Below are 12884 nucleotides of genomic sequence, written 5' to 3'. Positions count from 1 at the left end.
AGACTGGGCATGGTGGTGCACGCCTGTAGTCCCAGCAGCTCAGGAGGTTGAGGCAGGAGGATCACAAGTTCAAAGCCAGTCTCAGCAACTTAGAGAGGCCCTAAGCAATTTAGCAAGACCCTGTCTCCAAATAAATATTAAAAGGGGTTGGGGATGTGACTCAGTGGTTAAACAGCCCTGGATTCAATCTCTGATACCAAAAAATAATAATAATAAGATTATGAAGAAGAAGTTGCTGTGCCTGTACCTGTTAGGGCAGTGTTTGGCAAATTGCTGTTCTAGAGTTATCAGTGGTCTAATGCCTCAGAAGTTGACATCATGATGCTGGGGCAATGTGGTGGGGGCAAGACAGTCTGACTTTGGGTGATCTGATGGCAGATGCTTGGTAAGCCTAATTAAGACTGAGGTCTGAAACAGCATGAATGTTGACAAAATCTGTTCAGTAATTATGTTTTTCATTGTTGTTTTAAGAAGTATTATCACTCGTCCATCTCTTCCTAGCATCTCATTTTTCTATTTTCTGCTAGTATGCACAATATAAAAAATTCCTTGGTTTAAAAATAAATATAGTTCTCAATAGGAAATAAATCAGTTCCTTTAAAAAGTAATCTTTTTGGTGTTCTTTATAACTATGAAAAAGATGTTCTTAATGAGATATATTATGTTCTTTGTTTTAGGAATAAATCCAGATCTACTACTGAACTGAATGATTACTCCACAAATAAAAGTGGTAAATGAGATTTTTTTCAAACTTCTTCAGCATGATTGTTTATTTGTGCTATCACATGCAATGATCAATATTTGTAAGAGCAAGATATTTCAGAATTCTTTAAGATTACATAATTAAAATACTATTTTCAGTGTCTGCATATAATAACAACTGTCTTGTGTTTATCTTGACTTTATTTATAGTAGAAAGCTACTAGGAGATTAAAATGGTTTTCAGATAGCTAATGAAATAATGTGAGATTTTGGCAAAGTGATGCTGATGTAATTTTATTTAGTAAATTTAATCTTGCAACTGAAGAAATGGCACAGAAAGATGTGCAGAATAGATTAAAAAGTTGCATACCAATTTGAAGTTATACAAATTTAAAGTTGTATATTGAAATGCTAAAATGTAAAAAGAAAATCCAAAATTATAATGATTTCAGTGACTTCACAAAAACAATTTGGAATCTGATCTAGTTAGTATAAAGTTTTTTTTTTTTTTTTGAGGAATTTGTATAACTGAAAGTACATTTAAGAAAAAAGTCTCCTAAGCTGTAGGGGGTTTCCAATTCTTGCATGGATGAGGGGAAGAGTTTCTGTTGGAGGATGATGGTACCAGCAATAAATCAATTAATTACTAATAAAATTATCTAATCAATAAACTCATAAGAGCCAATAATCTTTTGAATTGGAAGGGGGTGTGGCCAATTGGGCCACACCAGATCTGGCCTCCAACAACAAGATGGAGAACCCCACCTTCACCTTTATTTATAGTTGTATAGGTAAAGGGGTTGGACCAGGAGGGGTTTCTTCTGTGAGGAGCAGGATTGCGTGGAGTTAGGGAAGCCATTTGCTTAGGGAGTTAGCATATCCTTAGACAGTGAGCCACTTTCTACAGGGCCACTTACTCCTGGTGATCTGAAACAGTCTCCCATGGCTGTTAGTTCCTGGGAGTCAGACCCTCTGTATCCCATGGCTCAGCCGAGTCTGATTCTGCTAGATATGGATGGCTCCCCACACTAAGCAATAAGCATCATTTTAAGCAGGGTTTGCAGGAGCAGGCTACTGGCGCAGGATGGTCACTGAGGTGGGCAGGCACATCTCAGCTCCATCCTATTGCTGACATGGGAGCACACAGGCCTCTTATTGCCAGCTTTTTCTCCTGTTAAAGAGGGGAAAAATTGTTTTCCATGTGTTGTCTTTTCAACCATTGATAAAGAATTTTTAAAAATTTAATAATCCTCCATGAGCAAAACAACATGTCTAATGAGTCAGAATGTTCTAGTAGCATCCAGTTTGTAGCCCCTGGTTAGAGCTTGTAGAATTTATAATTTCCATTAGGGGTTCTATCATCATTGCTTCCCTTGACTATGTAGGACCTTCTAATATCTGGTCCTAGCATACTTTTCCTGTCTTTTCTGCTCTTTTCCCCTTTAGGAACCCTTAACTATAACCAAATTATCATCTCTTAATTCCTAATTTGTCAGATACTTTTTGATGTGGTTCCTCTGGTCTTGGGTCTTTCCCTATTTGTATTTCCTATATCTTCTCCCTGAACTTGCCCCTAGCCATCATTAGAGTTATAGATTGATTTTCTCTGAAATACTTTTAACCGTAGTCACTGTATGCTTTCCTGAGTGAAATACATGGTCTAATAGTAACAGCAACTGTGACTCTGAAGTAATATTGCTTGTGATTCTGGTTTGTATCTAATCTGTGTGTATGTGTATATTTATGTGTGTTTTCTTCCCTTATACTAAGTACAAGTTCCTGAATAGCAGTTAGTGGAAATTATTAACTGTTTAGTGGAATAACTTGGTTATACTAGTAAGTTTCTTTTAAAGTAGAAAATGTTTTATTTACAATCTGACCAAAGTGGTAAGCTATGTTAAACTTAGGAGTATATAAGAAACCTTTGGTAGTTCTGCTCATTGCTTATTGGAAGATGGAACTAAGGCATAAACAATTTTGAAAGAATGACAATAGCCATAAATCTAGAAAAAGAAAATAAATCATAGGATAAAATTTCAGTATTAAGGCACAGATGATACTTCGATGGATATACTTCAATTTTGATGTTTAACCCAAATCAGAAATTAATCAGCAAACCTAAGAGATAAAGCCCTCAGGATAAAGGGTGACCTAATCATCATTAATAAATGTGATAATCCAAATTATAGTTCTGCAAGTTTCTTAGAGCAGAAAGAATCATGAGAACATTCATTTGGATGGTAACTATCATTTGGATGTCAGGGCTATTTTTCTGTTTCAGAGACCGAATATGTTCTTAGCCCTGCAGTTTGGTCATGACATATTCTGTGACTTATGCCATGAATACTCAGGTCATGTCAGCTGGAAATTTGTGCTTCTGTGTGCTCTCTCTCTCCCCAATGGAGTGTAAGGTTTTTTTTTGTTTGTTTTTTGTATTTTTTAAAGAAAATACCATGTCCTTGCAGAGTTGTCACAGCCAGTGATCCAGTGATCCCATACTGGCTTTTCCCTTCTGTAGGCAGCCCCTGGGTGTCCTAGTATGTTCTGTGTTGTGCCTTTGGGTAGGGAACTGGCATCTCTAGAAATGAGACAGTTGCTTTCTATGCTCATGCAGCCACCTCATTGGAAGTTGATAATGTAAGCATATGTCATAAGTTAAGCTGTAGTGTCTTTGGAGATTTATCCACTGTCCTTTCTTATGTATAAACCCTGAAGCTTTTAATGTATTTTTAATTTAGGAAGCAACAAATACTTGGACCGAATTGGGGGTACAGGCTTTTCACAGAGGAGCTCCAAGAAGGATCCAGTCCCCTCAGAAGCAGAGCTGGAAAGACAACAGATCCTCCAGGAAATGAGGAAGAGAACATCCCTTCACCATGACAACAGCTGGATCCGGCAGCGTAGTTCCAGCATAAATAAAGAACCCATCTGTTTGCCTGGGGTCATGAGAAGGTGTGAGACAGTTTGGGAATTGCTGCTTCTTTGTTGTGAGGCAAATGCTTAATTTCTAGATGTGCTGGTGATTTGTTTAGATGGAAGAGATGTAATTTCTTCTGCTTACCTGAGGTTTGGTGAGAAGAACATAAGTAGAAAAAAATCACTGAGCTCTATCATGTGTCGAACATGAGCCAGATACTTTGCCTATAACATTCTCATTTAATCTGGGAAAACTGGTTTGAGGTAGGGTAGTAATTCTCTGTGGCTCAAGCAGGGAAGATAGTTGGACAGTACCACATGGTTAATAGGTTAAAAATCTGGTTCTAGACCTCTGAAGTGGGATTCAGATAATTAAATAAGCACTTAGTGCTTTCTTGGCTGCCAAACAATTAAAAAAATCGAAATCTGTGTTTATAATGAGAAAATGATTAGATTTGAGATTTAAAAAATGTGAAAAACCTAATTTTTCTGACTTTAAAAAGGTAAATATGCAGAATAAATTGGAGATGAGTGGATGAACATTTTAAAGATACATCTTGGTAAACAAATCCTAAGCTACTTTAAGTCAGTATTTCCTTATTTGACAAATTGGGGAAAGTTATTCATAACACCCTATAGACAAAGAGCTAATTTTCTCAGCATACAAAAATATCTTTTTTAAAATCAATAAATGAACCCTAATGACTATGAAAAAATAGGTAAGTGATTTGAGCAGGCAGTTTATAAGAAAAAGAAACAAAAAAACAATCAGTGTATCTACACTACTCCCAAAATAGCAATGATATATCTCTTTTACTTATGAGATTTGTAAAGAATTATAAGATTGCTTTAACCAAGTATTTAGAATTGTATAAGCACATAGGAATCCTTCTCATTCAGGTTGATCGTTTTTCAGTGTGTATTAAGCAAAGTTTTATACATGTGTACTAAGTGAACAATTAAGTTTCTAACATTCTTCTGGATATATTTGGATAAGTCTGCAAAGATTTATCCAAGGATGAACACATCATTGGCGATGACAAAAAAATCACCACGTCCTCTGTGAAAAAGGTTGTTCAATAGGTGGAGGTACATCAAAAAGACAGAATATTATACAACCATTAAAGGAAGAGAGAGGCATTGCTGCATGATATAGCACTTCAAAATCTAGTGGGTTAAAATAACAACTTATTCTTTCTCTCAGATCTGCGGGTTGCTTGGGAAATTCTTTGCATAGGGTTGACTGAGGTACTTGAGCAACATTAGTTATTTAGAGCAGGAGTGGGTAATTTTTATAAAATAGAATACCATTTTTTAAAATAAAGGACTAGACATTAAATAATTTAAGTTTTGCTGGCTGTGGAGGTCTCTGTCACATATTCTTCATTTTCTTAATGACTCTTTGAAAATGTGCTATACATATCCTGGCAATGCGCTGTAATTTGTTGCCCCTCGTGCAGAGCTTAGCCAGAGCTAGTGGTTAGAAATGTCTCTTCTTACCTGTGTCGCTCCACATAACCGCTTGGGCTTCCTCATGACATGGCACCTGGATTCAAAGAGGCAAACTTGCAGAATGACATTCCCTAGTATGTAAGTCTTATTCCACTTCATGTATATCATGGTTGATGATACTCGTTAGCCACAGGTGAAGCCCAGAGTCAGTGGCAAGGACTACACAATAGAATGGATTCCAGAAGGTATGGATCTGTGGGAACCAAAAAGGTACCTCTGTCACATGAATAGGCATGAAGACAGTTCTATTATAGTATATACTTTAGGTGGAAAATGAGTTATTGCAGACTATGTTGTAACATTATCCCATTTAAGAATGTTAAACAGATAAATACATTGAGTGTGTATATAAACACATTTGTACCTCTGAATATTTGATTGTGTATGTAAATATTTGCACATGTGAGAAAGGTATGAAGGACCTATAGCTAGCACAGCTTGCTTCTGAGGGTTAGGGCAGGTGTGGTAAATGAAGGAAGGGACCCTTTAACTTTCTCATATACTGTTCTGTGTTCATGAGTTTTTCTTCATGTGATACATTATTTTTATAATAAAGTTAAGCATATATTTTAAGTTTGTCATATGAGAACATTTAAGAGTAATAGCAACACGATCAGTTAGAAAAAAAAAAACCTCATAATTTGTGGAGTTGATTTTACTTGATCAGTATTAATTTGAGTATACAACTTTAAAGGAGATTTTCCAGAAGGTATCTTTAAGTCAGTTTGTGAGCTAAACCCTATTTTAAATGTGTATTCAATTTAAGGGAAGTGGGTGGTGAATGCTTCTGGTAATGCCGACATTAAGCAGTTGAAATTTAGAGCTTTGGGAGATGAATGACTGAGCACTTGATGGAAGACTGGTCTGAGTTAACTTTGAAATCAGGGTGACTGGTTTGAAACCTGAGTGCCTCCCCTGACTGGCTCTACTTGGGGATGGGTTAATTTTGATGAGATTTAAAAAATCTTGCATAGAATTGTGGAGACTGAGTTTAATACTGTTGTGAAAACATCTTACCCTAAAACCTATCATATTTAAGTGCTTAAAATATAGTTTTGGATTGAATTTGAAAGACTATAAAATTTATGTCTAAACTTTTAAAGATTTAAGGAGTGACTGTCTTTCTTACTATTAACTTTTATCTTAAAAAATACTTTTCTTTCCACTTTGGTTGGTACTTATTTAATCTAAGCACCAAGTGAATGAAAATAAAGAGTGAAAGTTGATTCAAATGTGAAGCCTCATGCAGGCTCTAATGATGAGCAATTTACCTGTTCAAGGTAATTTTCTATGTAACTGGACATAGATAAATACCTGCTTAGAAATACACAGAATGGACCTTTTAATGGTTGTAATGGTGCATTGAATAGGTGTCTAGTTGGATGCCTCATGCTGTTTTGATGAGTCCTTTCCGTGTTTCAGAGGCGAGTCTCTGGATAACCTGGACTCCCCGCGATCAGGTTCTTGGAGACAGTCCCCTCGGCTCGGTCAGTCTGCAGGCATCTATGCTTCTTCCTCCGTTCAAGACTTCAGTCGCCCGCCACCTCAGCTGTTGTCCACGTCCAACCGCGCCTACATGCGGAACCCATCCTCCAGTGTGCCGCCTCCTTCTGCTGGCCCTGGGAAGGTCGCCATGGGCGGAGCCACAACACAGACCCCCAGCCCGCGCAGCCATTCCCCTTCCACTCCACAGCCAGGCACCCAGCCCCGCAGCAGGTGAGGCCCTTCGTTTCTCCTTTCCTCTTAGTCTCAGGGGTATTTTTCATCAAAATTTTCCCTAAGTCTTGTACAAGCTTTCAATGAAAAGGAACAGCACTTTTGAATATGTCACAGTCAGTGTTCTTTATCTCAGGCCATTGAGAAGGCTTTCTTATTATCTTTCCGTGTGACTCTAATAGTATTTATAGAAGTCTCAGAAACCAGTGGCGACCCTGAATATGTCTAGCAGTTACCAGGATCTTGTTGGCCTGAGTGTGGGTTCAGTGTCTCGGTTGTAAGACATGTCTGAATAGTTCTCCATGTGGAATCCTAAAAATATATACTAGATCACACATGCTTTTCCTATTTATGAGTAAAAGCAGTATTGTAAAATGTTTGACTTTTAATGACTCTGTAATACAAACTCATTTTATAGGAACTGAGTATAAGAGAAAACATTATAATCAAGCTTCGTAGTCTGGGGAGCTTTAACAACCTGGGTTTAAAAAATATATTCAGTAGGTTAGATCTTTTGTTTTTTTGATTTTTGATTGCTAAAGTCATTGCTTGGCTGTTACTGGTTTGTCATCATTTTATTCAGGCTACATTAACTGAGTTCTGTGGTTTTCACGTGGGGTGGGAAGTGTGTGAGTTTAATAGTATCAACTAGCCACATGCCTTGTGCTGTGGAGTGAAGCTCAGATGTCAGCATGGTTTGTGTTTTTAGATATGCATAGTTTCTCCACAGATCTCCTGTGCTTCATGTAAGTACATACAACAATGCTTCTGTTGTCATCCCAAGGGAGTTCTGGCATATGTTGTTTTTATTTCTTTTACAAATTAAACAAAAAAAAATTTTTTTTTTTTGGGTTGGGTACTGGGGATTGAACTCAGGGGCACTCGACTACTGAGCCACATCCCCAACCCTATTTTGTATTTTATTTAGAGATAGGGTCTCACTGAGTTGTTTAGCACCTCGCTGTAGCTGAGACTGGCTTTGAACTCACCATCCTCCTGCCTCAGCCTCCCAAGCCACTTGGATTATAGGCGTGAGCCACTGTACCTACCCAACTCAAATGAAACAATTTTTAAAGGTACAAATACATTGATATTAGGGTTTTTTAAACTATTAAAGAAGAGACTTTTATAAGAAAACATTTTTTTAATCAATCCAACGTAATGTTACCTATGCCAGAATCTACAAAGTGTGTCTTAGAGGGTTTGATGTAAAAGAAAAAGGATAAGGATTTATGGTCAGTTTTTTTAGCAGAGGCGAAGTTTGTGCAGAAGAGAGGATCCACGTACTTACTGGGAGCTCTACTCCCCACATGCTAGGAGAACAGAGGCCGGAGGGATGGTCCTTGAGTTTCCCTTCCCTGAGAAGATCTGAATGGTCTTCAACATTAGACACTCAGCAGCCATGCACTGCTCAGCACCACTAAAGTGCTGTGCTAATCCCAGGGGATGCAAAGGTAAGGAGGAAGTGGCTGTCACTTTAGCACTGCAAGAGATGAGACTACGTCCAGAAGTATAGTAGAAACCCTTTCCAAATGTAAATGGTAGCTGCCTGGCAGTGTTCATTTCATTCTCTGCAGAGCCATTTGTACAGACCAGAGACACAGGCAGGAAAGCACTGACACTTTGTTTAATTAGAAAATTGGGCAAATAAGCAAGAGTCAAAAGTAAAACTGCGAAGACAGGTCATTGAGGACTTGCAGTGCCTTTGAGGGAAGTTGAGGCTGTCTTTCAGTCCGAGATGTGGAATGACATGATTAGAATTGTGTGCTTTGGCAGGTTTAACTGGCGTGAAGATGTAATGGATTAGAGGAGGGGAGGTATTGCTAAGTAGGTCTGTGATCTAAGGAGAATGGTGTTACGGAGTGCCGAGTGGACTAATTACACTGAAACTGTTCATATAGGTGAGTATTTGTCAGAGGTCCCAGGGCTGTCATGCAGATCATTCACCATTACAGTGAGTCATGCTTTGGTTGACTGGTTAAAGTTTTTCTCCCATAGATACATACAGCCTTTATTAAATTGCTATTATTGATGTGAATACCAGAGTGTGATTTTAAATATGAACCTCGTGCTGTGCAGGTGAAAGCCTCCATTCCATTCTTGTTCTGCGTCTAGGTCAGTCAGTGGGAAGCGAGTGTGCTCCTACTGTAATAACATTCTGGGCAAAGGAGCTGCCATGATCATCGAGTCCCTGGGTCTTTGTTATCATTTACATTGTTTTAAGGTGAGACTGAGATAAACAGCCTGCAGACCTGCAAAGCTTTGCTTGGAAAGCGCATGGCTTCTTTGAGCCGCTGGGTGTGGATGTGCCACTAACAAGCTAGGTGCTGTATTTGTCCGTCTGTGCTATGTTGGAATCACAAATTGCTTGCTATTACTTAGTTCTCAAATTCTGAATCTAGTAAAGAAGTGAATCAGGAAACACTATGCATTTCCTATCTCTAATCTCTGAGAATTCTATAAATAAAATTTACAGTGCATAAATGTCTAACATGGTATCATAGGCATCCTTAAAATATAATTTACCAATGTTATCTAAGGCATAGGGACCTGAAATTTTCAGTGTCTAAAAGCCTATTTTCAAATAGGGAGAACACATAAGGAAAACCATTGCAAGTATTTTAAAAATTGCACAGCCTGCTTATATCTGATAGATTTTTGTATATAAGAAAGTACTAAGGCTGTACCTGCTTGGTTTTGCATTGTCTGTCTCTAGAGACATATGTATTTGATTCTTAGACTTACATTGGACCAGAAGAAGGTCCCCTGTTGTTGATCTGGATTCCCACAGACCATTGCTGGTTGCAGTATGTCCATAGCTGGCTTGCACTCTTCCTAGGCGGAACAGAATGACTCAAAATAATTAGTGTTTGAACACATGGAACTGAAATCCCCAGCCTAAAGGGAGGAGCCCTGTGGGAACTCTTGCCAAGCTAGTGCTGCGGGAATACTCGAGGTGTTTTCCCCTAGACTGGAGTGCCAACACCCAAACTGCATTTGCTTTGGCCAGTTCTTTAATGTGGTGACTTACCCTCTATTCCCCTGGGGGCATGAAGACTAAATCTCTTTAAGCCAATTAGCAAATTATTTCTACTTTATTTGGGGCTCTATTTAAAATGGTCATCTTGGCTCTTAAAATAGACTTTATGAATCCTTTAAAGTCCTATCTGGCAGGATTGATTTTAATCTACTAATCATTTCTTGGCCTTTTCCCCACCTTTTTCTTTGTTGAAATGTATCCAAGAGCTTAGAAGCTGCATCCTGCTTTTTTTTTTTCCGTTACTTTTTTTTTCTGGGTGTGTCCCAAGCTTTCTTGAGCTAATTATACATGAGTTGTTTTTTCTTTTCTTTCTTTTTTTATTTTTATTTTTTGTCTCCCAGTGTGTGTCTTGTGAGCGTGACCTCGGAGGTTCTTCCTCAGGAGCCGAAGTCAGAATCAGAAACCACCAATTGTACTGCAATGACTGCTATCTCAGATTCAAATGTAAGAGAGCAAATCAGAGAGAAAATTTCATGTCTTTTAAGGAGACCTCGGGTTCCCATGCATTTCCCTGAGCCTGTAGCCATGTCCCCCTCAGGTTCACTGCCATAGGATTCTAGATTTTAGGGATCCTAGTCTGTCCCCTTCAAAGAGGATGTATAGTGGATGGCTCACTGCTCAGGATCCAGCCATACAAAGGTGGGTTGTGGGTCATGGAACTGGAGAGGAACTTGTACCCAATAGTCCCGACCCTGTCTATGCAGGGTCTGGAGAAGCCCTGAATGACTCAAGGGAACATTCACACCAAAACAGACAAAGTGACTGAGCGTTGATCTCACCTCAACAGCTTGTTTTTATTATTTAACAATGAGCTTTGTTATGTGGTTTAGAATATGAGCAGCTTTGCAGATGATCATTTAAATTAATAGAGAATGTCAGCTTATACTCTATGTTAGTGTCTAATCAGATATCATTTCATACAGTATTTTCAGATTAAGAGCCTTAATTCTTAATTCTGACTATATGGTGTTTCAATGTAATTTTTGGCAAAATTGAATTTTCCAAAAACTTCAAATGCTACATTGTGTCTAAGTATTTGTTTGTGTGTTATAAAATATAGAATAGCATATTTGGGTTGTGTGTTGTTTATAAGTACAGCAAGACAACCATTACTGCTGTGAATATTTTGAACCTTGATACTGGTAACATGTTTCTTCCTTACTGTGAAGGGGTATCACAAGTGGTATCAGCAAAACCATTTGCTTTTGAACTCTGAGGTATTTATGTGGCCCCTTATGTGAAGAGTGCTTTGGAAATGATTGAAGCCCCATCAACTCTCTCTTATCTGTTGGTGGCTTCTGAGCCTTCTTTCCCCAGCTGTTCAGTTTTCCCTGGATACTGACGCTGAGGCTGGAGAATGGCAAGGCTGGGCATGGCTGGGGAGTGTGTGTATGTGTGTGCGCTTTTCTCTCTTTGCTCCAAAGCCAAATATAATTGATTTTTTGGAATCATCATTATAAAATCGCCCATGCCTTTTTTTCTCCTTCAATGCAAATAATAGAGAGTTGAGTGTAATTTCTTTCTATGTCAGCAGTTCATTTTTATTCTGTTTTTATAACTAAAGAATTCTAGAGCCCAGAGGCTGCGATTTGCTAGCTTTATTCTAAAACTGAGTGACAGGTTACTCTCTCTCTCTCTCACTGTGTCACTCTCTGAGTGATGACTGCTATGTAGCCCACGAGGCCATATTCACTCGTTTCCGAATCTAAGCACTTTTCTCTCTTCTCTCCTTGCCTGATCAGCTGGACGGCCAACCGCCATGTGATGTAAGTCTCCATACGAAAGCACTGTTGCAGATAGAAGAAGAGGTGCTTGCTGCTGATGTAGATCTATAAATATGTGTCGGATGTCTTTTTTGCTCTTTTTTAAGAAGAATAACTTTTTTTTTTTTTTTTTTTTTTTTTGGGCCTTATTAGATTGCATAGAACCGTCATAGTCTTGGAAGAACCTGTATTTTTGTTTGTTTATTTATAAGAAGGTAATTTTGTGTGGGGGGGAAAAGTACAGTATTTACTTTTTGAAGTCAGCATCTTAAAAGCACAAGGGAAAAAACAAGAACTTAAAAATATTTTGAGGTTGATGATGATGATCTAGTTTTGACTCTTTTGTGGTGTTTTGAAGAGGGTATTTTATTGTTTTTTTAAAGTTCTTAACCATTATTTGAAATAGTTAATATAAATGTGTAATTGCACTTGCTCTGTTTATTGTGTACTAAGTTAATGTGGAACCACATGAAAATTTTCATTTAAATCCATCCCTAAATTTGCTTTCGGTATCCCTGTTTTCCACCTATGTAATATGATTGAAAGAAATTTTTAGCTCATGTAACATTTTATTTGCTTGATGAGGGGAGCTCAGTTTTCTTCACCAGAAGTGTTGTTAAGCAATTCAGTAGAAAGCTGCTTATTTTCATTAATGAAAAATAACCATGGTTTGTATCCCAGAAGTTTTCTGCAGAAGCTAATGAGCTTTCTGTTCAGCTTCATTTGTAAATAAACTTGCTGATGCATTTAAGGAGTGGTTCTCTTTCTTGTGTGTGTCTCCCTTTCAGTCCTTTAAATCGTATTTCAGTGTATGTTCTTTCATGACACTGTTTTATTTAGCAGCTTTACCAAGGAATAATGCACATATTATAATATGCACATATTTTAAGTGTACAATTTGACAAATTTTGACATGTGTGTAATCCTGTGAAACTATCACCCATAGTCTTGATGTTTTTACTGAAATATTTTAATGAGGAAGGTGTTAGCTTTTCATCGCTGTGACAAAAAGACCTGACAAGAACAACGTAGAGCAGAAAGTGTATATTTTGGCTCACAGTCGCTGAAGTTTAGTCTGTGGTCAGCCAACTCCGTAGCTCTGGGTCTGAAGTGAGACAGAACATCATTTCAGAAGGATGTGATGGAAGGAAGCAGCCCAGGACACAACGACCAGGAAGCAGAGAGCTCTGTTCACCAGGGACCCAGTATAAATCCCAAAGGCACACCCCCCAGTG

The 12884-nt window shown here is 38.2% G+C and overlaps 1 protein-coding gene across 9 annotated transcripts in view; it reads left to right on the top strand.

Annotated features, from left to right (window-relative positions):
* LMO7 (LIM domain 7) overlaps positions 1-12400 on the top strand; it is a 210530-nt gene extending 198130 nt beyond the window's left edge. For 8 of the 9 annotated variants that reach the window (XM_079138911.1, XM_079138909.1, XM_079138915.1 and 5 more), the window contains 6 exons: positions 678-730; positions 3441-3654; positions 6553-6846; positions 8962-9070; positions 10228-10330; positions 11629-12400. In XM_079138911.1, coding sequence (XP_078995037.1) covers positions 678-730; positions 3441-3654; positions 6553-6846; positions 8962-9070; positions 10228-10330; positions 11629-11651 — 796 coding nt within the window. In that variant the 3' untranslated portion in view covers positions 11652-12400. The remainder of the gene's footprint in view (positions 1-677; positions 731-3440; positions 3655-6552; positions 6847-8961; positions 9071-10227; positions 10331-11628) is intronic. The other variant, XM_079138916.1, reaches the window with a different exon arrangement.
* The last annotated feature ends 484 nt before the right edge of the window (positions 12401-12884 follow it).

Source organism: Sciurus vulgaris (genome assembly GCF_902686455.1).
Source record: "Sciurus vulgaris genome assembly, chromosome: 4".
Taxonomy (NCBI): Eukaryota; Metazoa; Chordata; class Mammalia; order Rodentia; family Sciuridae; genus Sciurus; species Sciurus vulgaris.
This window is presented reverse-complemented; position numbering and strand designations above follow the sequence as displayed.